Genomic DNA, 25,830 nt, shown 5'->3' on the forward strand with positions numbered 1-25,830 from the left:
AAAAGGAAAACAGCCCCAATAAATGAAAACAACTGTTGGTTATCTATGCTAAAAAGAGGGGCAAAGTAAAGCAGTGGTAAGAAAATTAGACTAAATTCAAAAGTCTTACTTTCCTATTCTAGTCCTGACACTATGTAGTCACAGGAAAACTGCTTAATTTATGCTTCAGTTTTTCATGGGAACCCTAATCTCATAGTGCTAGTCTAAAGATTAAATAAGACTATATGCACAAAAATTATCATCAAAATGCTAGCATACTGAATCCAGCAACATGTAAAAAGGATTATATACCATGACCAAGTGGGATTTACCCCAGGAATGCAAGGTTGGTTTAGCATAAGACATTTCTCTAAAGAAGATATACAATGACCAAGAAGCACATGAAAAGATGCTCAACATCATTAGTCATTAAGAAAATGCAAATCAAAACAATGAGATACTACTTTACACCCACTATAATAAAAAAGACAAATAATGACAAGTGTTGGAGAGGATGTGGAGAATTAGAAACCCTCACAGATTGCTGGTGGCAATGTAAAATGATGCAGCCGCCTTTGCAAAACAGTTTGGCAGTTTCTCAAAATGCTAAACACAGGGCTATCATATGATCTAGTCATTCTCCTATGAGGTATATACCCAAGAGAACTGTAAACAGGGATTCAAACATATACCTGTACACCAGTGTTAACAACAGTATTATTCATAAATCACCAAAATGTGAGGCTTCCCCGGTGGCGCAGTGGTTAAGAATCCGCCTGCCAATGCAGGGGACACGGGTTCAAGCCCTGGTCCGGGAGGATCCCACATGCCACGGAGCAACTAGCCCTGGTCCGGGAGGATCCCACATGCCACGGAGCAACTAGCCCCACAACTACTGAGCCTGCGCTCTAGAGCCTGCGCTCTAGAGCCCACGAGCCACAACTACTGAAGCCCGTGCTCTGCAATGAGAGAAGCCACCGCAGTGAGAAGCCTGCGCACCACAACGAAGAGTAGCCCTCGCTCACTGCAACTGGAGAAAGCCTACATGCAGCAACGAAGACCCAACACAGCCAAATAAGTAAATAGATAAACAAAAGATGGTATATATACACAATGGAATACAGTATTATTCAGCCATAAAAAGGAATAAAATTCTGACATATACTACAACATAGATGAAACATGAAAATACGCTAAGTGAAATAAACCAGACACAAAAGAACAAATATTGTATGATTCCATTTATATGACATGTCCAGAATAGGCAAATCTATAGAGACAGAAAGTAGATTAGTGGTTGCCCGAGGCTGTGGGCAGAGGGGAATGGAAAGTGACTGCTATTGGGTATAAGGTTTCTTGTTTGGGGTGATGAAAATGTCTGGTATTAGATAGTGGTGATGGTTGCACACCTTGAGTGTGAATTTTATGGCATGTGAATTATATTTCAATAAAGCTGTTACAAAAAAAAAGAATATATGTGAAAACACTCAAACTGTAAAACTGCAAAGTAATGCACAAACACAAGGGATTATTATGATGCAAATAAATGGCTGTGGATTGTGAAGTCATGAAGGTTAGATGAAGTAGCAATTAAATCAGCCAGTTCACTAATCCTCAAAAATCTTGTCTGCAGGTATGGGAGGTGCCCAGCTTGCTATGTATTTTACATCTAATGTATTTATCTCTCGACTTTAGGGTACATTTATAAACAATTCGCTTTTCCCCTGACCAATAAAGCTAAGATGTATGGGGGAAGGGAACAAAACCCCATAGAAACCTACCCTATTCCTAAGTTTAAGACGTTTGTAGGGGTAAGGGAGAGGGGAGAATGGGGAATGACTGCTAATGAGTAAGGGGTTTCCCTTTGGGGAGATGAAATGCTTTGGAACTAGACAGAGGTGATTGGTTGTACAACGCTGTGAATGTACTTAATGCCACTTACCTGTATATTTTAGATGGTTAATTTTATATTATGTGAATTTTACCTCAATTTTAAAAATAAAAGCACAGTCTGTTGGTTAAGGGGAAAAAAATGTTTGTATCCGTGCCACAGTAAAAACAGTAGCGATTTTTAACTCAGTAATTATGCCCATCATCTCCTGCCTAGATTATTGCAAGAGCTTAATAGTCCTTCCTGCTTTTCTCTTGAACCCCTAGTCTATTCGTAATACCAGAGAAAATCTTTTAAAAGGTGCATCAGATACGTCACTTCTCTGGCATCTTGAGTGACTATTCCTTTATTATTCATTTCATATTTTTTGAACACATATCTCAGGTTAAATATCTGCCTGAAAATATTAAATCCCCATAACCTCTAGCACAATGCTGACATACCAACCTGGGATCAATACACATTTCTTGTTGAAGTCAATTAATTGCCAAATAAGACTCGAAGGTAAAATCAGAAAGCAGAGGAGATTCCTTATCTCTACCAAGCTGCCAGTAAGCTCCCTGGCTGTGAGCTGTGATGCCTTTATTCCACCCTTGCTGCTTAAGGGTTCTTAGATCTTTTGCAGGTGCCTTCCCAACTAGCCTTTAGGTTCCCTAAAGTCAGGGACCACTAGTCTCCATTATCTTCCCCGAGGCATCTAGAAGAGGGGTAAGCACATAATACAGGGCAGGAGTAGATGCTGATGGAGGTGATGGCAGCCAGAATGAGATGGGGGATAAATCTGGTATAGAGGGAAGAAGGACCTCAGATCCCAGTAGGAGTCATGCTGCCAGCTTGTTATCTCATCCTTCCCTCCTCACCACCCCTTCTCCATGCCCTCCTGAAGCTGTGGGTCCCTAGCCCTCTGAGTCAGTAATCCTGCCTCAGCCAATTTATTTTCTAATCTTGTAGCTTTCACGTAAAAGGCTCTCCATGAGATTGATGGTGACAGACAGGACGGCCACACAGATGAGCAGGCTCCCCTGTTAATAAACACCAGGGAGGGAAGGCACCTCATTCATGGGAAAGACAGAGGAGCTAAGTTGTATCAGAAGGGAGGCAATTCCAAAAGCTGGAAAGAGCTATCGAAACAGTGTGTCCTGGGGGAACCCACCTCCAAGGAGGGAGAGGAAGGAAACAGCAACTAAGCCATCTGAAGGGAGATGCCTCCCTCATGCCCTAGGCTCTTCCTCACAAGTATATAGTGAGGTTAAAGTACAACAATAGATGGAAAGTGCTTTGAGGAATAAAAGCACTGTATAAATGGTTGGTACTGCAAGGATTATTATATTAAGTGGTTCTTATCCTTTGCCTGGTTTGTGTCCTAGTTCTTCCAACAATACCCTAATAAAACTCCCCAAGCATTGGATCACCAAGACAGGAAATGAAATGAAGCAGACTCTCAGTCAAGAGCCCCTGATGACACAGGTATCAATTTGGAGGCAGTGGCAGATCACCAGCAGGGTCAGATGCAGAGAAAGCATCAGTTTTGCATCTGACTTTACTCTCCCTCAACTGAAGACAAGAGAACTTTAACCACTTCGGGAGATTTTTTTTTTTCTATCTTCTCTAGCTACCTTCCCATCCTTTTGCTCATTCCATGCTTCCTAGCCTATACGCACTATTTCTCAGACCCTCCTGCTAGAACACACACACACACACACACACACACACACACACTTTCCCCAACTCGGGGGATCCTTTTCCAAAGTAACCAAGCTCACAGGGCTCCCAAGGAACTCAATCTCTGGTGTAAAGGATAAAAGCGGCAGAGGCGAGACCATGGGAGGAAAACACAGCTCAGAGTCCCAGATCACTGTATGACTGTTACAGAGAAGGTAGGGCTAGAATGGTAGAAGATTTTGTCTGAGTTTACCTCCTTCAGCAAAGACTAGGAGGTGGAAAGCGATTTCTGAGATCAGTCCTGTGGGGCTCCCCGGAGCTCTGGGTGATTAAGAGTGTTAAACAGGGCCCAAACCAGACACCCTCCTCAACCAAGGAGAGGAAGTCCAGGATTTAGAGCCAGGGACCTAGGTTCACTACAGTTATGATTTCAAGTCTCAACTCCCGTGAGCCTCCATGTTCTTGTATATAAAGGAGAAAAATAACTGTAATGAGTATATATCAGAATGACTGTTAAAGCACTTTCCAAAAAATAGTAAAGTGCCTGACAAATGCCAGTTGTTATTCCGGATCTTCCCCTATCCACCCTTCTATATACTTATACGGTTGGATGTAGTGTCATATGAGAGAACAAAAGGGTGTGGGACTTGGGTTTCCCTACAGTGCCAGATGGATTAGAGTTAGCAGTTAGTAAGTGTGAAAAGTTGCAAGAACTTTTAACCAAGAGAGAACCAGTCAACACTTGAACACTAGCTGATTAAAGTTATTGGAAAAACCCCAACTGGAGAATTTAGGGCACTAGCTGGCACCACTTAAAGAGCACAGAGCCTAGTTGTAAGTACTACAGGAGTATTAGAGATGACAGAACAGATAAGCAGATATGACATAAAAATCAACAGGGATTTATGTGGTGAGAGATACGGGAAAAAGGAGAAACCTGAATCAAGCAGTTAATCAGGTAAGACTTCACTAGTAAGTAAGTTTGGAAGTGGTATTTGGAGGACAGGAGGGACAAAAATTAACCATAAAGAAATTAAGTGACTGTGGCAAACTGAATTTTCCAAAAGTAACCACAACAGTATTTCCCATTCTTCATGCCACTCCCCATCAGGAGGTGGCGTCCATATCCCTTCCCTAATCCTGGCCAGGCCTTTGTGACTCCCTCTACTAATAAGAAGAGAAGGGCAAAACTGACACTATGTGATCTCTGAGGCTAGCTCATAAAGGGTGATGCAGCCTCTGCAAATATCACGGGATGCCTGCTCTGGGAGTCTTCAGTCACCCTCTAAGAAGCCTGGCCACCCTCACCCCACCATGTGGAAAGGGAATCTATAGAGATTCCAGAGAGAGGAAAAGAAAGAGACAGAGATAGAGAGACAGGGAGAGAGAGAGTCGAGGAGCTCCAGCTGTTTCAGCTCCCAGCTGTCTTGAGTCTTCCCAACACAGGGGCCACAGTGAAGAAGCCTTTGAAGCCCAGGCCAGGTCGGCCCCTATATAACCGCACCTGTTCGAGAGATCCCAACTGGGAACAACTGCTTAGCTCAACCCAGTCAACCCCCAGAATTTTGAGCAAAATAATTAGTATTATGTTAAGCCAATGTTTGGGGTGGTTTGTTATGCAGCAATGGATATTTTGAACAATACTGATCTGTGCAAAGCCTCCATGACCAGGACAGCTAAGTCACACCTAAGGGATGGGGACCTGGCTCATCCAACTAGAGACTATAAGATAGGAGGTGGTAATGAGATAATAAAAATAGCTAGCATATACTGAACTCTTAACTATGTCAGGTATTTTGCTAAGCACTTTACATGCATTACTTTTACTTAATTTTTGCAAGAACCCTATGAGAGAAATACACTTTTTCTCAGGAAAAACTGAGGCTGAGAGGGATGGAGTAACAGGAAACCCAGGTCTATTTGACACAAAAGTCATACTCCTAAAAACTCGTCCGTACTGCAACATGGTGAGTAGAACCTTAAAGAAGTGACCAAAGTTCTACAGATTAACATGAGAGTTGGATGGATCTCAGAGATCAAATCCAACTTTCCCATTTTACAATTGATGAAACTGAGAGGCCTAGCGAGGTTAAGTGACTTAGCTTAAAACTAAGTAGGGCTTCCCTGGTGGCGCAGTGGTTGAGAGTCCGCCTGCCAATGCAGGGGACACGGGTTCGTGCCCCGGTCCGGGAGGTTCCCACATGCCGCGGAGCGTCTGGGCCTGTGAGCCATGGCCGCTGAGCCTGTGCTCCACAACGGGAGAGGCCACAACAGTGAGAGGCCCGCGTACCGCAAAAAACACAAAAAACCAAAACGAACAAACAAACAAAAACTAAGTAGGGACTAACTAATAGGGATGGTTGCACAACTCTGTGAATATACTAAAACCCACTGAATTGTACACTCAACAATAAAAAGACAAGTAAACAGGGACTTCCCTGGTGGCCCAGGGGTTAAGAATCCGCTTTCCAATGCAGGGGACATGGGTTCGGTCCCTGGTTGGGGAACTAAGATCCCACATACCACGGGGTAACTAAGCTGGTGCACTCTAGAGCCCTCATGCTGCAACTAGAGAGGCCCGAGGGCTGCAGTGAAAGATCCTGCATGCAGCAACGTGTGCCACAACTAAGACCTGATGCAGCCAAATAAATAAATAAATAAATAAATAAATTTTAAAAAGACAAATAAACAAAAAATGGACAAAGGATTTGAATAGACATTTCTCTAAAGAAGACATGCAAATTGCCAATAAGCACATGAAAAGATGCTCAATGTCATTAAGAAAATGCAAATCAAAATCACAATGAGGTACCACTTTATACCCACTAGGATGGCTATAATCAAAAAGACAGACAAAAAAACAAGTATTGGTGAAGATGTGGGAAAACTGGATTCTCACAGTTTGTTGGTGGGAATGTAAAACGGTGCAGCCACTTTGGAAAACAGTTTGGTAGTTCCTTAAAATGCTAAACACAGAGATAGCATATGATCCAGCAACTCCCACCCTAGGTATATACCCAAGTGAAATGAAAAGATACGTCCACACAAAAACTTGTACACAAATGTTCACAGCAGCATTATGCATCATAGCTGAGCAGTGGCAACAACCCAAATGCCCGTCAACTTATGAATGGATAAACAGAAGGTAGTATATCCATACAATGGAATATTATTTGGCCATAAAAAGGAATAAAGTAGTGTTATGTGCTACAACATGGATGAACCTGGAAAAATATCATGCTAAGTGAAAGAAGCCAGGCACAAAAGGCCACATATTGTATGATTTCATGTATAGGAAATGTCCAGAATAGACAAATCTATAGAGACAGAAAGTAGATTCATGGTCGCCTGGGGCTAGTTGGGTGGTGTGGAGAGTGGCTGCTAACAGATACGTTTCGTTTGGGGTGATGAAAATTTTCTGGGATTAGATAATAGGGATGGTTGCACAACTCTGTGAATACACTAAAACCCACTGAACTGTACACTCCAAAGTGGTGAATTTTATGGTATGTGAATTATATATCATAAAGCTGTTAATTAAAGACTTGTACTCAGGGACCTCCCTGGTGGTCCAGTGGTTATGACTCCACGCTTCCACTGCAGGGGGTGTTCCATCCTGGTCAGGGAACTAAGGTCCTACATGCTGTGCAAGGTGGCCAAATAAATAAATAAATAAATATTGTATTCATTCATTTAGTAAAACTTTACTGAGCATCCACTCACTACACAGTCCAGGCACCGCAGGGTACACACAGATAAGGCCCCTCAGTAGTTTAATGGTGCCACACTGCTTAGTGGAAGAATGCTCAGTCACTTCTGAGATTTTATTCTTCCCAAAGTCACTGAACTTACCCTGGCCCCAGAGTGCCACTCTTTCCCCATCATTAACCAACCAGGAGGCAGAGAGGGAGGGAAGTTTCCTTCCTCTTGGATAGTGAATGCAAACCTCAGGTCCTATGGGGAGGCCATGGACAAGGAAAGCTTATCGGCAAGAGATTAAATATTCAAGAGACTTGATTCTCGATTTACCAATCTCTTTTCCTGGAGGATACCCTTCACCCGTGTCAAGCAAACCTGATGTCTGGCTCCCTCAAAGATTTACACATTTTTACCAGTGAGCCTGGCCAGGGGGACAGGAAAATGGAAGGACCACTAGGCTAGGGCTCCGTAAACACAGATTTTTTTTTTTTAATCCCAATCCCACCGTTTACTAGTTTACAGACTTAGGCAAATCATTAAAGCCTCCCTGAGCTTGTTTCCCCACCTATAATATGGGAATGCAAATACCTGCCTGGACTACCTCAATAAAATAACAGAGCAAAAACACTTTGCAAACTACGTGTCATACCGCAGAAATACAAAGAAGCGCCATCATTATGGCACCCTTATCTCGGCCTTATAAACCTTCCATCTTCCTCTCCCTGTCAACCGTGTCCTCTCCTACCTTAAAAACTGACTTCTTCTCTTGGGTCTAATCTTTCCTTTAATCCTGTCGCACATCTCCCCTTCTGCCTCTCCCACAGGCAGTCTCTGATGTACGCTAACCTCTGACTTAAGACAACCTAGTTCTACCTTGAAAAAAAATGAACTCAAAGGCCTCTTGATGGGGACTAAGGGGCTCCATTTTTTCTCCTCTTCTTTCTGAGCAAACTTCATAAAAGGATTGACCGACTGTCACCCTTTCCTCACTGCCTCTTCCCTCTTAAACTCACTGCAAACTGGCTCCTCCCCACATCCCCCCAAGGCCATGAAAATCCTCCTAGTTACTAAATCCAGACACTTCTCTATCCTTTCCATCCTCTGCCTCTTGGGAGCACTTGACAGCGCTGGCCACTGCCTCCCTTCATTTCTGAGATCCCACACGGCCCTGGCTCCTGTTGGCCTGCCACTCCCCACCAGTCTCTTGTGTGGGAGCCTCTTCCTGTGCCTCACCTTTGAATGCAGTGCCCCTCAGGGTTCTGTCCCAGGCCCTCTTCTCACGCTACACCCTGTCCCTGGACAGCCTCACACTTGCACCATTCGGTCCAGATGTTGATGACCCACATCCCAGCACGCCCTCCTGACCTCCAGGCCTGTATAACCAGCCGCCAACCTACTGAACAGCTTCCCTGGGATCTCCCACAGGCACTTCAAACTCATCACGTCCAAAGGGCTCTCCTTCCCCCAATCACGCTCTTCCTCCTCAGTTCCCCTTTTCATTGAATAGTACCACCCACCAGCCCAAGCCAAGGAAAAGGCTGTCAGCCTTGCCCCCACCCCGCCACTTCACGCGCTCCCCGCCCCATAACCAACTACTTAGTCTTCTAATCCTTCATTTTTCTCCATCTCCACTGTCACTTCCCTAGTAGAGGCCACCCTCACCTCCTGCCCAGATTACCACAATGGGCTCCTAATTTGTCCTCCCTCTCTATTCTTCTGTTCTTTCCATTTAAACGTCCACACTGCAGTCGGGTGACCTTGTTTTTCTAAAAGCCTATCTTACCATGTCACTCCCTACTTGTCTTGCAATGGTGCTTCACTGCTCTCAGGATAAAGTTGAAAACTCCTAATAGGGAGGATTACATGATTCCCAGGCCCTAGCTCCTGTACGCTCCTGTTTCATTTAATTAATTGTTCCAAGGTCTCGCTATAGACCATAGCTACTTTCAGCTCCCACGCCACCATGTCCTTCCTTTTCTTCTGTCTTCAGTACATGCTGTTCCCTCTGCCTGGACTTTCCCTTGCTCAAGCCTGGCTCTCATTTTCTGGCCTCAATTAAAGGTCACTTCCTCCAGGAAAGTTTCTTTATTGTCCCTCCCATTTGCTTCAACTGATATCACAGAAGAGTTCAGGGTGGTATCGTACAACTCCTGCTTGCCTGCCGTCTCCCCACACAAAACCACAGGCTCCCAGAGGGCAGGGTAAGCAACTTATTCACATTGAATCCTAGTGGCTTGAGGGGCACCAGCCAGTGAAGACTTATTAAATGGACCAATCTCCTTATTTGAGGGATAGCATGAGTATTCCTAAACCTCAGACCCTATTCCTGTGAACACACTGAAGCCCAAGTGGTTTTCTGCCCCCATCCCTAGGGCTCGCAGAAAAGGGTCTGCGGTTCTAGTCTCATACAAGGTCCCATTCACAAAGCTATTTACTACACTCTCTCCAGCCGCCTCCCCCCAGAACAACAGTGGCCTTTCTCTGCAGCAGCAGTCTCTTGGAAGGAAGCTTCTGAGGGCTGTGCTCTGGGAAATGAATGGGGCCAGCCTGGGGCAGGCAGGACAATGGCAGGGCGGGTCCTGTGCCCCGTCAGACCCCTGCAGGGAACAGCAGCCCGGAAACCAGGCCGCCAATGGGGAAATCCCCCGAGAGCTGGGAGAAGCTGAAGGCAAGCAACCGCAACAAGGCTGCTCTGTCCCTAGAAGAAATACCAAGTGCCCAAGACCTAGCACCCAGTAAGAACGAGGGGAATTCTTGGTCTCCCTTCCTAGCAGCAATGTTTAGAGTTGCTTTCTTGAAATCCCTTGGGTAGGCATGGAGGGAACTGGAAATGTCAAGAATGAACTACAGTTCAAGTCAGGTAACTGAGGGAGGAGTATACCTCGTATAAAGAGAACTCTACTGAGCACTAGAAGACAATCTAGAAAAATGAAGAGACATCGCTTTTGAACCCTGAGAAACAGGATAAGACACAATAACCAACATAAAACATGCAAAGAATGGAAGAGCACCAACATTTATTTATAACAGTCGACCATGTGCTAGGGATTCTGCTAGAACTTTGATATAAAGTATTTTATACCAACATACAAAAGACAATAAGAGTCCAATTGCTATATGTATGTGCAAAAAGAATGTTGAATAATATAAATATACTGTAGAGTTTGATGATATTAACCAGAAAAGGTCACCTTGAAGGAAATAAGACTAGCCGGAGTTGGGGAGAAAAAGAGAACACTCATATAAAGATGTGGAAAGAGTGATGTGGGCCTGGGAAACAGGCTAGCCTACCTGAAGCGGGATGGTAGGGGACAGTAATAAGACCTACAATGAGTGAGATGTGGGCTGAACTGAAGCAAGAAGGCATGGATCCCAAGCTGGGAGTTCGAACTGGAAAGGAAAGACACTGTGCAAAGAAGGTTTCCAGTGAAAAAGGATCGACTTAGGACGAGATCTTCCGCACCTTATTTTTAACTAGTACCGTCCTGTGTTTGTTCAATACGTTCCCAGAGCCATGCCTGTCAGTCCTCAGTTTAGAATCAGCACAGGTCTCAGCACCCAAGCACAGGTCTTCTCGTGGTAGCTGAGGAGAGTTCAGGCCAATCTGGGGTCCTCGCCAAACCAAATGCCTCAACAACACTCACCAAATGTTTGGCTCTATAGAATTCACAAAATGCTTTTACACAAATCGTCCTGATCACACAGCTAGTTAGCGGAAAAGCTGGGACTCACACAAAGCTCTTCTCACTTCAAGTCCTATACTCTCTATAATCATGCTACTAGGATGGTTTCTGCAGAGATATCCCTTGAGCCCTGGAGTTTGGTCTGCAGTGGGGGAGTGGGGTATGATTAATTAATCAGGATATCAAATATATGCTAATCTCCTCAAATCATGACCCCATTTCCTAAGGGAGCTCTCAGAACTCACTGCCCTCTCTCCCTCTCTTTAGAAGACTGCGCTGAAGACCTCTAAATCTATTTGGTAGAAACAGCCTAACCTAAGGGCCTCAGCAAATAAGTATCATTTGATATGCTATGTTCAGTGAATTGCTGGGTACCAATGCGAGGCAGAAGGACTTTTTTTTTTTTTTGCGGTACGCGGGCCTCTCACTGTTGTGGCCTCTCCCGTTGCGGAGCACAGGCTCCGGACGCACAGGCTCAGCGGCCACGGCTCACGGGCCTAGCCACTCTGCGGCATGTGGGATCTTCCTGGACCGGGGCACGAACCCGTGTCCCCTGCATTGGCAGGCAGACTCCCAACCACTGCGCCACCAGGGAAGCCCAGCAGAATGACTTTTAATGATGGTCTTAATCTCTCTAGCAATAGCCAGTCTCCAAAACTTGGGAACCAAATCTGATTCAGCCTTAACACACATACCCTGTTAGTTTTCCTTCCAAAATGTCTTTCAAATCTTACCCTTCTTTGTTCTCACATTATCTTTTGCTCTCTTCCCACCTACATAATAATATTAGAATTCTTTCCTTAAACATTCCTTTTATCACCACATATTACACAAACCTTGCTGGTTCCCTTTTTCCTACCACATCCAGTCTGAATACCTTTATCCCCCCGCCCCCACGCTCCCACCATACTCACCTTGACAACCTAATTTCTCTCTGCTCTACAAAGACCAATATTCTTACCATCCTGAGACCACCCAATGCTTGGTTCTGCCCCAGAACCTTTGCTTATGTTGTTCCCCTGGTCTGAAAGAGCTTCCTCTCTTTCTTCAACCTAAATAATTCCTAACCACCCCTCCCCTGGCTATTCTCACTAGCACCAACTTTCTACTCGTCTCTAAATGTACCTTTTTGGTCTACATCAAGATTCAGTAATGAGGTACTACCTTTTTATTGTTTTGTGTTGCTTCATTAATTACATTTCCCAACAAGAATGTAAGCTCCACATTCTTGCAAATTATCTATCAGAACACTAAGAACTGAGCTGTGCCTGGAGCTATTTGATAAATATTTGCCATCCAACCGATTGCAAGTGCCACAGATCATAGGTCATCATCTGGAAGGTTGTTAGATTGGTCCTGTTCCCTCTGTGATTTGATGCCAGTCCACGACTGGTGACTATAGATCCCATTGCACCATTTTATGGTAGCTTTAAACACTGGAGGACAAAGTGCTGGAAATCAGGACTCTGAAATCACTTCACCCCAACTTTTCAAAGCCCCCTTCTCACACATTCACGTCTTAGTTTGCTATTTTTAGAATGAGGAGAATCCTGAAGAAGTCAATAAGGATGACAGAGGGGTACTAGTGACTTTAGGGCCTATGCTGAAATCAGAAGTAAAAGACAGGAAGATGGACTTAAATTGTAGCAAAGGAGGAAATTCCCTGGTGGTCCAGTGGTTAGGACTTGGCGCTTTCACTGAGCTGGATTCAATCCTTGGTCGTGGTCAGGGAACTAAGATCCGGCAAGCCACACAGTGGAGCCAAAAAAAAAAAAAAAAAAAAAATTGTAGCAAAGGAAAAATTGGGATTCAAAAGAATTTACAACTATTCAACTCAGGGAACCACAAGAGATCACTGAAAATGGGAGCCCCTCAACCTTCTGGACCAGCTCAAGAGACGCCCTATTTGGAGTCAAGAGGAAAGGGAAGAGGAGGATCCCCTAAGACTTAAGACTTCTGTGATTTTCCCCTCAAATCTGTCCAATTGTTTTAGGACCATAAATCTGGGTGTTCTTCCAGGCCTTGAAAATGTCTTCCAAATCCTACTCCAATTTTATTGGGGGCCACAGGTCTCCCCGCCTCTCCCCACACTTCCACTTCCACATCACTGTACTTCTTCCACTTTCCCCTCCCATTTCATCAGACAGCTCTGTTCCCTGGTTTTTTCAGACTTTCGTTTTCACTGGTTTTCAGGAAGGCAGATAGGATTCCTGAAAAAAAGTCCTGGCTCACTGAAAGAATGGGCACAGGCATTATGTTTTCAGAGGCTCAAAGAACATAACAGCTAGAAGGTATCAAATCTGAGAAGTTGGCTACCCTAATTCACTCATCTATTTACTCGGATGCTGGGGGGGTCTTCCCTCAGAACTCCAAAGCTCTTTTCACAGGGGATCTAACACAACTTTTCATAAAGTAATGATTACTTTTTTCTTTTGAGACCACAATCTGCAACTTCTGTAGTCCTGCTTTCCTCCATGGGGCAAAGGAGTGACCCTGGATGCCACTAGCAGGTCTATGCTTGGGTCTTTTCCCAATACGGTGATTGAGGAAAGAAGAATGCACAGTCCATGGGGAAAAGGGTTTCCAAACCACATGATAAATCTTGAAATTAAGTTTTAAAAATAATAAACCAATAAAATGGATTTTTAAAGGCAGTGCCACTATGAAGATGTGAAGCAAATTCAGTCAGTATAGATTAAAACCATTCCTCTTATGTTTTATGGAACTTCAGCATTCAGCCCTTTCACATACATCAGATTCCCAGATCTTTAAAGCAGTATCACTGCTACCCAAAAGACGCTATCCAAAAGTTTCCAAACTCTATTCCACGAAGGTTGCGAGTTTCCAGAACTCTTTTGTCTTTATACCAATTTGGGGATTAGCCATGTGACCTTCACAGAATCTTTTTTATTTCTGATGAACTCATTGTCATTTAACTTGTCACATTTTTTGTCTACCCTCCTAAACAGAACAAAAGGGACTCTGACAGTGCTCTATTAAAAAAAAAAAAAAAAAAAAAAAAAGCTAAATCAGTTTGTTCATCAAAGGGTGCTCTTTCAGAAATGTTTTTGAGTATGTGAAGGTAAGCTCAGCCCTTTCCTGCTCATAATGGTGATTAATCACCAAATGTTTCATCTGCAAATCCACTGCCATCTCTCATCTCACGCCTGGAGAGCACAAGGGTACATTCTGGAGAAGACTCAGCATTTCAGGGGACTTACTCTTTGTAGTTCTGGATCCCTGTCACTGTTCTGGGAGGCCAACCTCGAAACTAGGCAGAAACTCAGCTGAATGTCTGGGGGTTTCTTGTTCCCAGGGCTCAGTAAGAACCTGAAGTGCAAAGGGGGAGCCTGAGGTGGGAAGAACCTCCCCCCACCTCCTTCTCCGAGAAGCCCCATCTCCTCAGCCTAGGCTACCAGCTTTTCTTCTCTACAAACGTCCCCTCAGCCTGAAGGCTCTTTCCTCCTTCCTCTGCCTTTTTCTCCCTCCTCCTCCATACACTTCATGAAAGATTTTGCCTCTTCTAAAAAAAAACAAAAAAACAAAAAGGCTACAGGCTGGGGAAAAGTTACATTCAATCTCAGATCCCTGATAAGGAACAGTTGCTGGCTCTGGGTTTATTCTGAATTAGGCAAGTCATATGCTTCTAAAACAAGGAACAGCCAGAGATCATAAAACAAATCCTTTCTATCCCCATCTAAGGAAGCCAAGGTAGCTCAAGCCTCTCCCATTCATCAAAATTCCTGGGAAGGAGATTCAATAACCTTCCCCTTCTCATATTCTAGTATCATCACCCAACCCTGACCACTAGAAAAGTATGCCTTCTTTCTAACCTCATGCACTTCTGCAACAGAAATGCCTGTTCACTCTGGTTAAATTCTTCAAAACAATGGAAAGATCTTTCAGTCACTCTTAATTTGTTTGGGGCCAGTTCAGAAAGCGGTGCATGATGTTAAATCAAATTCATGAGTTTACCATATAAAAGTTATAGAGTTTTAGTTTAGAAAGCAATTTGAAATATATTATCTAATTTGTTTTTAATGTTGTTTTTTATTTTTATTTATTATTATTATTTTTTTTTTTTTTTTTTTTTTTGCGGTACGTGGGCCTCTCACTGTTGTGTCCTCTCCCGTTGCGGAGCACAGGCTCCGGACACACAGGCTCCGGACGCACAGGCTCAGTGGCCATGGCTCACGGGCCCAGCCACTCCGCGGCACGTGGGATCTTCCCGGACCGGGGCACGAACCTGTGTCCCCAGCATCGGCAGGCGGACTCTCAACCACTGCGCCACCAGGGAAGCCCTTAATGTTGTTTTTTTTAAAAAATATTTTATTTATTTATTTGGCTGCGTCAGGTCTTAGTTGCGGCACTCGGGATCTTTTGTTGTGGCGTGCGGGCTTCTCTCTCTAGTTGTGGCACATGAGCCCCAGAGCGCACAGGCTCAGTAGTTGCGATGCTCGGGCTCTCTAGTTGTGGCACGCTGGCTTGTGAGCATGTGGGCTCAGTAGCTGTGGCACGCAGGCTTAGTTGACCCTCGGCATGTGGGATCTTAGTTCCCCCACTAGGGATCAAACCTGCGTCCCCTGCATTAGAAGGCAGATTCTTAACCACTGGACCACCAGGGAAGTCCCTATCTAATTTGATTTGCTCCTTTCAATAGCACCATGAGAAAGACACAATAAGTGTTACAATCCTCAAATGACAAGCTATGTGAAAATGTTTGTGAACCGGAAAGCATTTCATATAAATGAGCTATTGCCTTACATATGAGGAAACCAAAGGAGGCATGTGATTTGCCCAAGATCACACAGTTAAGGGGAATGCCAGGGCTCAAACCAAGAACTCTCAGCTTAAATCTAGTACTTCTCCATTTGCTTTGGTTCTCACATAAGCTATCTCTGAACAGAGAAAAGCTGTTTTATGGATGCAAACTCCTAACCCCTCTGGCCATCTCAAAAACATTTGCCATGGAGAATTAGGCAAATGGATATAGATGGCTTAGCAAAACTCTTTACCATTCCCATAAAAATAATTCAGTATTATTACCTCAGCTTGCAATATCAAACACATTTTTAGAAACTTTTGAGAAGAACACACATTAACAGGCAATAAATTGTCCATGGACAAAAACTGAAAGGGACATGAACAGCTACAATTTAGCCCATTTTTCGCTAACAACTGATTAACACTGTAAGATCAAGATTAGCTGCAAATACTTCAAGTTTCTTTGGACCCAGAAGTCACTTCCCAAGAGGGGATTAAAGACTCTGCTGGATAAATATTCCACAGCCTTCTATTCTTCGAGCCACAGTCTCTCTCCATAGACATGGTCCTCCATGCTTATGTCCTAGAAAACAGGCATCACCTAGGAAGCCTTCTCTAATTGACCTTACTTTGACTACACTTGAGATTAACACATGAATGTTGAAAAATCTGAAATGGATGAATTTATACATGCTGACATGTTCACTCAATCCAATATTCGTTTGTCAAATATTTAGTGAGCACTCACCCCATGCAAGGCACTAAGCCAGGCGTGCAGGCTATAACTGAGCAAACAAAACACAGTTCCTACCTTTACAGAGCTTATAGTCCAGTGTTGCTTTTATGTGGTCTTCAGGAGTCTTAAACCTTTCCTAGTTCCTCAAGTAGATTGCATGATCTTTGTAAGCAAGAACTGCATACTTAAATTTTTTGAAACATTGAGCACAGCACCTTACACTTACGCTCTCTAAACAGCAAATTGATAAACTAAAAGAGAATCCCTGACTCTATAATCTGAAATCCCTTCACTCAATCTCTCCAGTATGGTGTAAAATTGTGTAAAACTGTAAATTATTTAAAATCCACAGGGTCTTGAATCTGAGATGTCAAAATAGCCAATAGAATGAACCTACTGCTAAAGGGGTACAATCCAATACAACTGGAGATACCGTGAAGGGGACCCAAGTCCCAGAACTGATCCTTTAATGGGGAAGAGAATTGGGGTAGTGGTAGAGGTGAGGAACGCTCTCACCCTGCGAAGCTCCATTATCCCAAGTGCAAGGGGGTTCTGAAAAGCATCTTACCCTACTGCCAGAAAGAATAAAACGGGGCCCCCGCCCCTATCCCACAGGACCAGTATACAAACCTACTTAGACAGGGTGGGGCAAGAGAAAGAGCCTCGGGTTCAGAATCAGAAGACCTGCGACTGAGTCCAGATTCTGCCACTAGTCAGGGAAGATGGCACTGGGCTAGCCAGGTATCCCCCGTGAGCCTCAATCACCCCTTCTGTAAAATGAGAATAATAACCTCTGATTTGTCTGCCTCACGGAAATATTGGGAGGCTCAAATGAGATACATTCCTATGAAAGCACTCAGAAAAACCGTGCTATACAAATCCTGAGAAGACTGTGAGGGTATGCAAACTCCCAGAGGAGCATCTTACACTAGGCCAGGAACCTTCATTGCCTTTTTCTTGTACCCCCAACACCTGGGTTTCCATCTGCTCACATCTCTGAATTCAGAGAAATAGTTTATCCCCAAATCTCAAAAAGGCAAGTGTGCTAATTCCCAAATTCCAAGAGGATGAAAAGAGAAGGGCAGCCATGTAACCATTGCAACTTCTTGCCTTGACACGCGCCTCAGTTCTCCCTTTACAAGAGTCAAACTAAAGAGAAGCCAACAAAAAGGGGAAGGGATGGAGGTTCAAGCAGCCACATATACTATCTGTCCTTTGTGGCTGTCTGCCTTCTCTCCACTGCCAAGTCAGGTCCCCGTCTGGGGACTGCTGAACTAATCTAAACGGGACTCTGAGGCAATACAGAGATTAGTGTTTAGGGGAGAGAGAGATTGTATCATTTTAGGCCACATTCCACAGCCCAAAAGAAATTATTATCAGCATGGATAATCAAAGGTTAACTGGACAGGGAGAAAACAATTGTTCCCTTGCAAATATTCTTCCCTATCTCTCCAATAATTTTTTTTTCTTCCAGGCCCAGTCCTTTCATTTGCTTGTTCAGTCCTCCAACCAACCATCCATCCAGCACCCACAAAACTACCCTAAAGACTCTCAAGGAGAAAAGGTTGAGGAGGAGAGGAAAGGAAAAGGCAGACACCTTACAAAGTTGTAAACTGTAGTGTTACCGGTGATGGGGCGACTGGGAGGACTCTTGGAGGAGGTTGGGGGTGGGGGGGAGGGCATCCTGTGCTCTGACTCTAAGGGCCAGTGCCTCTGCCCATCAGGCCTAAGAGCCTAAAACAACCCCTTCGGGCTCTAGGCAGAGGGAAGGCCCATTTTGCAGAGTCAAGCTTATTAAAAACGGCTTGGAAGATTTAACCTAGAGCATCAGCTGGTTGGCAGATTTCAATTAAACCCCAAGCTTGGAGAGGAAGAAATTCTAGTGCTGACCTATGCATTTTGGGGGCCATTATCAGCCACCGGTAAAAATCCAGACCTGTATGGGTGCAAAGGGTGTTTCTGTCCCATCATTCAGGCCAAGAACATCCTCCTCATTCTAGAAATGGGATCCACCCCATCACCAAGCCCCACCATTCCACAACAACCAGCCGGTGGAGGCCCACGCCCCTGCCAGGGCCCTTCCCCCAGCAGCTCCGACACCTAAAGCCGGTCCCAATCACCCTTGGGGTCTCACGTGACCAGGCCTGTGCCCGCCTCCCACCCCTAGGCTGGCAAGTTAGGGACTCAAATTCAGCCTCTGGCCTGGCAAAAGTCAAAGGCGGCTGGAAAGCATTTCCCCCTCTTTCCCCACTTCTGGCGTCACTGTCTACTGTTTATATTTAAAAAACACTGAATCAGGAGATACGTTTTGAACATGGACACACACAGAGGGAACATAAACACACATGCCCAGAGAGTCCCCAGAGACCCCACCAATTCCCACAGCCCACACAGACCCTTCTTTTGCAACCCTTTATCAAAATGCAACACTTTCCCTCCCAGTCCTTCCTTAAGTAAGTGCTGAAAAACCACATTATTAGCAAACTTACCTGTCTATACTCTGGGGTAACCTTACACTCATGGTTTCTCAGTGTCTCCACGGTTCCAGAATCCTGTAGTTTTGATGTCTTGATCAGGACTGAATCGCTTGCAATTTTAAAGAAAGATGAGAGGATGGCCTCCCAACTTGAAGACAGAATGCTTTTTCTTCCAGCTCTCAGGACCCTGGTAACTGAAGCTCCATTCTACTTCTACCAGTTAACATGGTCTCCTTTCTTAGCCCCCTTTTCCCCTCCCCCCATTAAAAAAAAACAAAACAAAACAGAAAAAAACCCGAAAGAAAAAGAGAAAAAACTATGACCTTCTTAGAAACCAAAAACCCAACCACAAATCTCTTCAAGGTTAGCGCTGTGGGCTTAAAAAAAAAAAAAAAATCACAGAAAGAACGTGCCTTCAAAATATCAGTCTTAACTGCAAAATATAGATAAAAACCATCCTTTTAATCTAGCTTTCCTAGCTGTCCTTCTGTTGGCAAGAGAGCCTCAAGCTCCAAAGGGGGAAAAAATAATGCTCTGGTCTCCAATGCTTAAAACGACAACAAATATACTGACGGACCAAAAAGAAAAAAAAAATCCGAATTGACACCTGGAAAAAATCTTCCAGCTGATTTGCACAGTAAAAAAATAAATAAAACCATACACTAGTATGTACACAACAGCACTCCTTCCAAGTCCAGTGCAACCCTGGGAACCAAAATTATGAATTTCCTTAAAAAAAAAGCTTTTATATGAAAGGTTTTGAAATTCTTAAATGAGCCAATCGCAGCAAAAAACAAAACAAACAAACAAAAAAAACAAGGAACACCTGAAATGCAATGCTTTTTACCTTTAAAATGGTAGCAATACCACAAACCAGAGAAAAATCTCTGAAAATATTCTCTCCTTTTCCTTTAAACTTGCAGGTTTCTCCACCTACCCCAGCCTGATTCCCAGCCTAGATTCGGCCTTTTTCTGAAAGACAATTTCCTGAGTTAGTTCTGTTTTGCTCCTCCACATCCAGGCTCCGAAATTTTCTCTTGCCTCAGCCTCCATGAAACGGAGATTTCGCTTCTTCCCGTTCCCCCTGTTCTCCCTCTCGCCTGGCCAGAAAAACTGCTCCCTTATTATTAATAGTTTGGATTATTATTGTGGATTTGAGTTCGAGGTGGGATTATTCCTCCACACCAGCCTCCTGGACAATCCGATCGCCTGGCTTCTCTCGCTCGGCCTCTCTTTTTCCTCCCTTTCCGCCCCTCGCCTAATCTCGCAGGCAGAAGCCCACCGCGCCTCGCGCAGGACCGCCGGCGGCCTCCGGCTCCCGGCTCCGCTCGCCCGTTCGCCCCACGCCCGACCGCCGCGCTCCGGTCTCGACGGCCGCGGGACTCCGGGCTCGGGCGCAGGCAGGGAAGGCGGCGGCGGCAGGCCGGCACGGGAAGACGTCCGGCTCCCGGCGTCGCGGCCGCGCTCGCCTCCTTCCGGGCCCCTTCCCCCCCGGCTCGCCGCTCGCTCGGGCGCAGGCCCGGCCGGCCGCCCCCTCCTCGCGCTGCCCTCCCTCCTCCTTCCCCGCGAGCCTTTCTCCTTCCCTCGCTCCGGCGGGGGCGGGGCCGCAGGCTCCTCCTCCCAGCGCTGCCCGCCGGCCTTTCCCCTCACGCCGCGGCTAGGGGCGGGGGCGGGAAGCCGACCGCCCTTCTTTTCCCTGAGTGCCGAGGCCGCGGCTCCCGCCCCGCCGGCACTTCTCTAGGTCTCCGTGTGCGCTCTGCCCCGACGCGACCCCTCGCCGCCGGTTCTCGGCGGGTCCCCTCCGCGGCCCCACAGTCGCTGGCCCTGCCCCTCAGTGCGGCCTAGCCGATCCCGAGCTTAGCCGGATCCCTGGCTTTTCCCGGCCTGGCTCGCCGGCGACCCCGGCCCGGACCCCGCGAGTCACACGGCGCCGCCCCCGCCGCCGTCACCACCCCGGACGCCTTCTCACTGCTTTCCCTTGGGTGCTTTTCCCCCTTTTACTGCCCTGAGCTCAAGACCTGACCTTTGTTTCTTTCCCCTCTTCCCACCCTGCTGCGGTGCCCAGCGCTCCTAGGCCCCCTCCCCACGTGGACTGGTTTTTGCATTCACCATCGTTACGCCTGCTCTCCCACCGCCTCTGCTCACACTACCTCCACCTCTTTTCTCATCTTATTTTTCAGAAATTTGTCGCGGCCCCCTGCCTGGGTGCCAGGAGCTCTTTTAACCTTTTCCTCCCGTTTCGGTGGTCCTCCTCACTTCTAACACCCACCGACACTGCGGGAAGAGACCCTTCTGCTCTTCCCACTCTGGTTGTTTGGGCATCTTAATACCAGGCTGGGTAAAGTGTTTTTGAACTCGATGGAAAATCCTTTGAAGGACAGTTCTATTTTCATAACCCCCTCTCAAAGAATCAGGTTTCTAAATCTTTCCAAGTAGCATGACATTAGTCAGAAGGTCCCAAGCGTTATGGTTAAAAATAATTAAGACAAAAAGGAAACTTTTTCATTAGGACTGGGGAGTGAACTTTGTCTTCTTGCCTGGGTAAATGCTATTGTAAAATACCCTGCGGAGGTGGTGTGTTTGCATATGTTCTCTCCCTTCCACACCACCTTGATTGTTCTGGGGGAAAATACACGTATATGTGTATTTACCCACACACATCCATAAGCAGTAAAGAGGGATCTGAGTGACCCCAGCAGTGTTAGAAGTGATGAATTTGCGAACAGCAAGAGGAAAAAGAAACTAACAAGCATCCTCTGAGGACCCAGAATGAACTAGAACCTTCCTCTGAATTATACCAGGTACAAGTTGGTAAATAAAAGAAAGAACTTCACCCCATCTCCACCAACCCCTAGGCCAGAATCCCCAAAGACAGGCGGTCTGCCCGGAATCTGAGGCACCACAGTTCAAATTTCTACTGACTTTGTTGCTTATTCCCTTCCTATACTACCTGCAAAAATGTTCCCAAATGTGCACACTTGTTCTATGGTGATAGACCAGTGGTCACCAAACATTTTTCTTATCATGCTTTCTTAATCTATGTAATATTTTTAAACAATTATTTACATGTATTTGATTACATACATTATAAATCTTGCTCTAGAGTAGAAATATTAAAAGATTAAAATAAAGATGAAGTGCATTTTAAAATCGTACTTTTTAGTGAAAGTTAATGGCTGTCATGACTGGAAAAGATGCTTGTCAAAGAGGTAGAGTCAAGCAGAAGGAGTGCGTTCTTGATTGCATTTATTAAATTATGATAACTCATCTTCCTATCCTCCCATTCACCACGATGCAAAGGCTTTTAATTGAAATTCAACTAGTAAATTTACAGCTCAAGTCAATCAGTCCTTCTTGAATGACTGGAAGGTTTTACATTTTATATTTTTAACAGATGGGTCCAAACCCCCTTGGAAGTATCATTTAGATTTTTAAAACATATTTAAAATTTTTGTTTCTTAGTCTTCAAGTGTGCAGACAAAAGTTTTACAGGTGAAACACACTGTTTTTGGTGATTAAAAAAATAGCAGCGTGGCTTCCCTGGTGGCGCAGTGGTTGAGAGTCCGCCTGCCGATGCAGGGGACACAGGTTCGTGCCCCGGTCCAGGAAGATCCCACATGCTGTGGAGCGGCTGGGCCTGTGAGCCATGGCCGCTGAGCCTGCGCTCCTGGAGCCTGTGCTCCGCAACGGGAGAGGCCACAACAGTGAGAGGCCCGCGTAAAAAAATAAATAAATAAATAAAAATATCAGGGACTTCCCTGGCAGTCCAGTGGTTAAGACTCCCAGCTTCCAATGCAGGGGGTGTGGGTTTGATCCCTGGTCAGGGAACTAGGATCTTGCAAGCCGCACAGTGCCACCCAAAAATAAATTTTAAAATAACAGTTTTGGAACCATTTCAGCCAGGCATTTTCCAAATGCTTTCTCAATAAGCATGAGTTTCTTTAGAAAAGCAGTAACTTTCCCACTAATTAATAGACTGTCATCTTCACCTTGAAGGGACAGATTAAGTGGATTTTTGTTGTTTTTTGTTTTTGAAAATAAGTGCTAGATAGTATACTCTTGCCAGCCATTTTTGATAGAACTTTGTAAAATAAAAATGTGTATCCCTGCTTTGTTCTATATTTCTTTTTAGGCCTCTCCCAGAAGATAACCAATGAATCTCAGCAGAACAAGAATTTTCATGGTCATTTTCCCTGTCTTTACTAAAAATTGTAAAGTTTGTAGCAATTAAGAGGCTTATTTTTATCCAGTGGATGGCATACATTATAAAGAAACTGAATGTCTGAACTGTGTGTGGCATTACTGCAGGTTCCTGGAAACATCTCACATACTGCACGTGACAGATGACCTCTGAAGTAGTGACCCGGTGAGAGTGCTAGGTCAGGCCTCAGACCGTATATTAAAGATAAATAATAATAAATATTAATATAAAGCTTAGTTATTTTTACTATTGTTATATACTATTGTGAATGCACTTAAATATTTTCCTCTTGCAGAGCAGTGTACCTCTGTGTATACTCCACTTTGAAGACTGTGGGGATGGGGGGGTGACCTTAGCAGGATAGAATTCGCTGAAGTTAGCTGGTCATTTAAGTGAACTGCAGTCTCAGTTCTGGGAAACAAAAATATTAGATTGTACCCAAGACAGACTAGGTTGTAGGAATCTGGAAGCAGCTGTTGGTTAATGAAAAGAGCACTAGACTAGGACTCCAAAGACCTGAGTTTGTTTGGGGCTGTATCCCTTTCTAGCTTTGTGACCTGCTGTTTGCAGGTTGTAAGGATTAAGTAAGGTCAAGCATGGGCTCTGTAAACTACAGATTGCTGGGCAGGAAAATCAGGATAAACGTTAAGAAGTGATATCTTGAATCGACAGAGTCCTTTTACCTTTTTTCCAAGCACTCTATTAATAAATGAACCCTCTCTGCCCAACATCCTGTGGGATAGGTAGGGCATTCCTTGTTATGTTCATTAGTTGTTAGGTTAAATTTATTTACACTTAAGGAAACTATGGCACAGAGAAGTTTTAGGTAATTTGCATGAAATCCCATTAGTTTGATACATTTAGGCTTGAGTTCATACCTCCTCATTTTTAGGTGAGGGAAGCAAAGGAAAAAACTGTGTGTGTGTGTGTGTGTGTGTGTGTGTGTTTGTTGAGAGGGAGTCTAGAAACTTAATATTTAATTGCATAGCTGAGGGAGAGCTGTGATGGAGAAACTTGAATGGTTCCCAATGTGGGTTCTAGAGAAGCAACTTTTTCATGCAGAGACAACCTCAGCCCAAACCAGGAGTAAAGTCTAGAAAGACGGACTCCAGGTTTCAGTCATTCTCCTTCTGGAATGCTGTTAGGAGACAGGCCTAGCAAATAAAATCACCACTGGAGGGACAGTGCTACTGTTTATTGAAGACTTTTTATCCCTCTTCAACCTTTATCAGTTGGAAAAATGATGCGGAGAGGCTTGCTTAATTAAGATATTGTTTAGTCCTAAGGGTGAGAAAACGTTATGGTTTATTTTTTAGCTGATTTAGATTTCTCTAGAATACTTCTGGGTAGCCAGAATAACCAATATTAAACCTCTGTTACAGATATCATTTCATTGTCACTCAGAACATTCTGATCATTCAACCTGTTGAGTTCCCAATAAAATTTTAATATGAAGAAATATCAAATAATAATACCCAAAACATACATAGTGCTTACTATGTAAATACTGTTCTAAACAAACTATGAGTATTAACCACTAGATCGTCTCAGCAACCTTTTGAGGTGGTTATTATCCTCATTTTCAGATGGGAAACAGAGGCTCAGAGAGCTAAAGTAGCTTGCTCAGGGTCACAGAACTGGGGACACAGGCAGTTTGGCCTCAGAGTCTATGCTTAACTGTCAACTGTACTGGCTATATGTTACAGGCACTGGTGAAAAAAAAAAAAAACCCAAAACCAAAACCAAACCAAAACAAAGAACAACGCATAGACAAAAGCTTATCAGAAAGAAGAGGTGCAGGGCTTATTGAGGAGAAACTGGGGAGGGTGGAGCTGGAACTAGAGGTCAGCGGTTTAACTCCTCAACTCTCCAGAGAGTCATTTTTCCCATGATGCAGTGAACAGCGAATTTTATCTTAGTGCTCTCACGTCTTCGTCTCCCTTCTCAGTGTCCCTTGAGATATCACCCCCAGAAATTTGCTCCCTCATCACTTTTGAGGATCTCAAGGCATTCAGTGGAGAAGGGACTTCTCACCTTAATTCCCACTGAGGGGAGGTCTGCATTGTCTATGGTGTCACGTCTCAGGTGTGCACTCCAGCCTCCCAAGTGTGGTACCTTCCTGTCTGTTGTTACCTTAGAAACCAGCTCTCTCCCATCAGCACCCCTAGTAGCTGAGACGAACTGAATAACAGGGAAGGTGCCAAGATAAGTTGTAAAGGGAAATGTGTGAAAGAAAACCAGTTTTAGATTGAAGGCTAATATTTCGGAAGTTGGGTGTGTTATTTTTTTCCTCCCAATAGGAAAAAGTACCCAGGATCAAATGCGAGATACAAAAAAGGTGAGCTACCAAGGGGAAGATTAAAAAACAAAAAACAAAAAACAAAACCTGCCCAAAACCTGCTTTAAAAACTGAAAAATATCCTTTAAAAATTTTGACATACAATAAATTACACATATTTAAAATGTACAATTTGATAAGTTTTGACACACATGAAACAACCACCACAAATCAAGATAATGAACATATTTATTATCTCAAAGCTTAGTCTTGCTCCTTTCTAATTCTTCCCTCCCACTGCTTCCAACTGGACCCCCCCTCTCCCGTCCTAGTCCCTGGGTGATTGCTGATCTGCTTTTTTCCCTAAAGATTAGTTTGCATTTTCTAGAAATTTATATAAATGAAATCATAGAGTATGTGTTCCTTTTGATATGGCTTCTTTTACTCAGCACAATTATTT

General features: G+C 44.5%; 1 protein-coding gene across 8 annotated transcripts in view; it reads right to left on the bottom strand.

Moving 5' to 3' along the window:
* Positions 1–20,373, bottom strand: part of ARHGEF11 (Rho guanine nucleotide exchange factor 11) — a 114,854-nt gene extending 94,481 nt beyond the window's left edge. For 7 of the 8 annotated variants that reach the window (XM_060090774.1, XM_060090773.1, XM_060090772.1 and 4 more), the window contains exon 1: positions 18,904–20,373. In XM_060090774.1, the coding sequence (XP_059946757.1) occupies positions 18,904–18,935 (32 nt within the window). In that variant the 5' untranslated portion in view covers positions 18,936–20,373. The remainder of the gene's footprint in view (positions 1–18,903) is intronic. The other variant, XM_060090768.1, reaches the window with a different exon arrangement.
* Positions 20,374–25,830: the final 5,457 nt, after the last annotated feature.

The sequence above is a fragment of the Mesoplodon densirostris genome, chromosome 2 (genome assembly GCF_025265405.1).
Source record: "Mesoplodon densirostris isolate mMesDen1 chromosome 2, mMesDen1 primary haplotype, whole genome shotgun sequence".
In the NCBI taxonomy this organism is placed as follows: domain Eukaryota; kingdom Metazoa; phylum Chordata; class Mammalia; order Artiodactyla; family Ziphiidae; genus Mesoplodon; species Mesoplodon densirostris.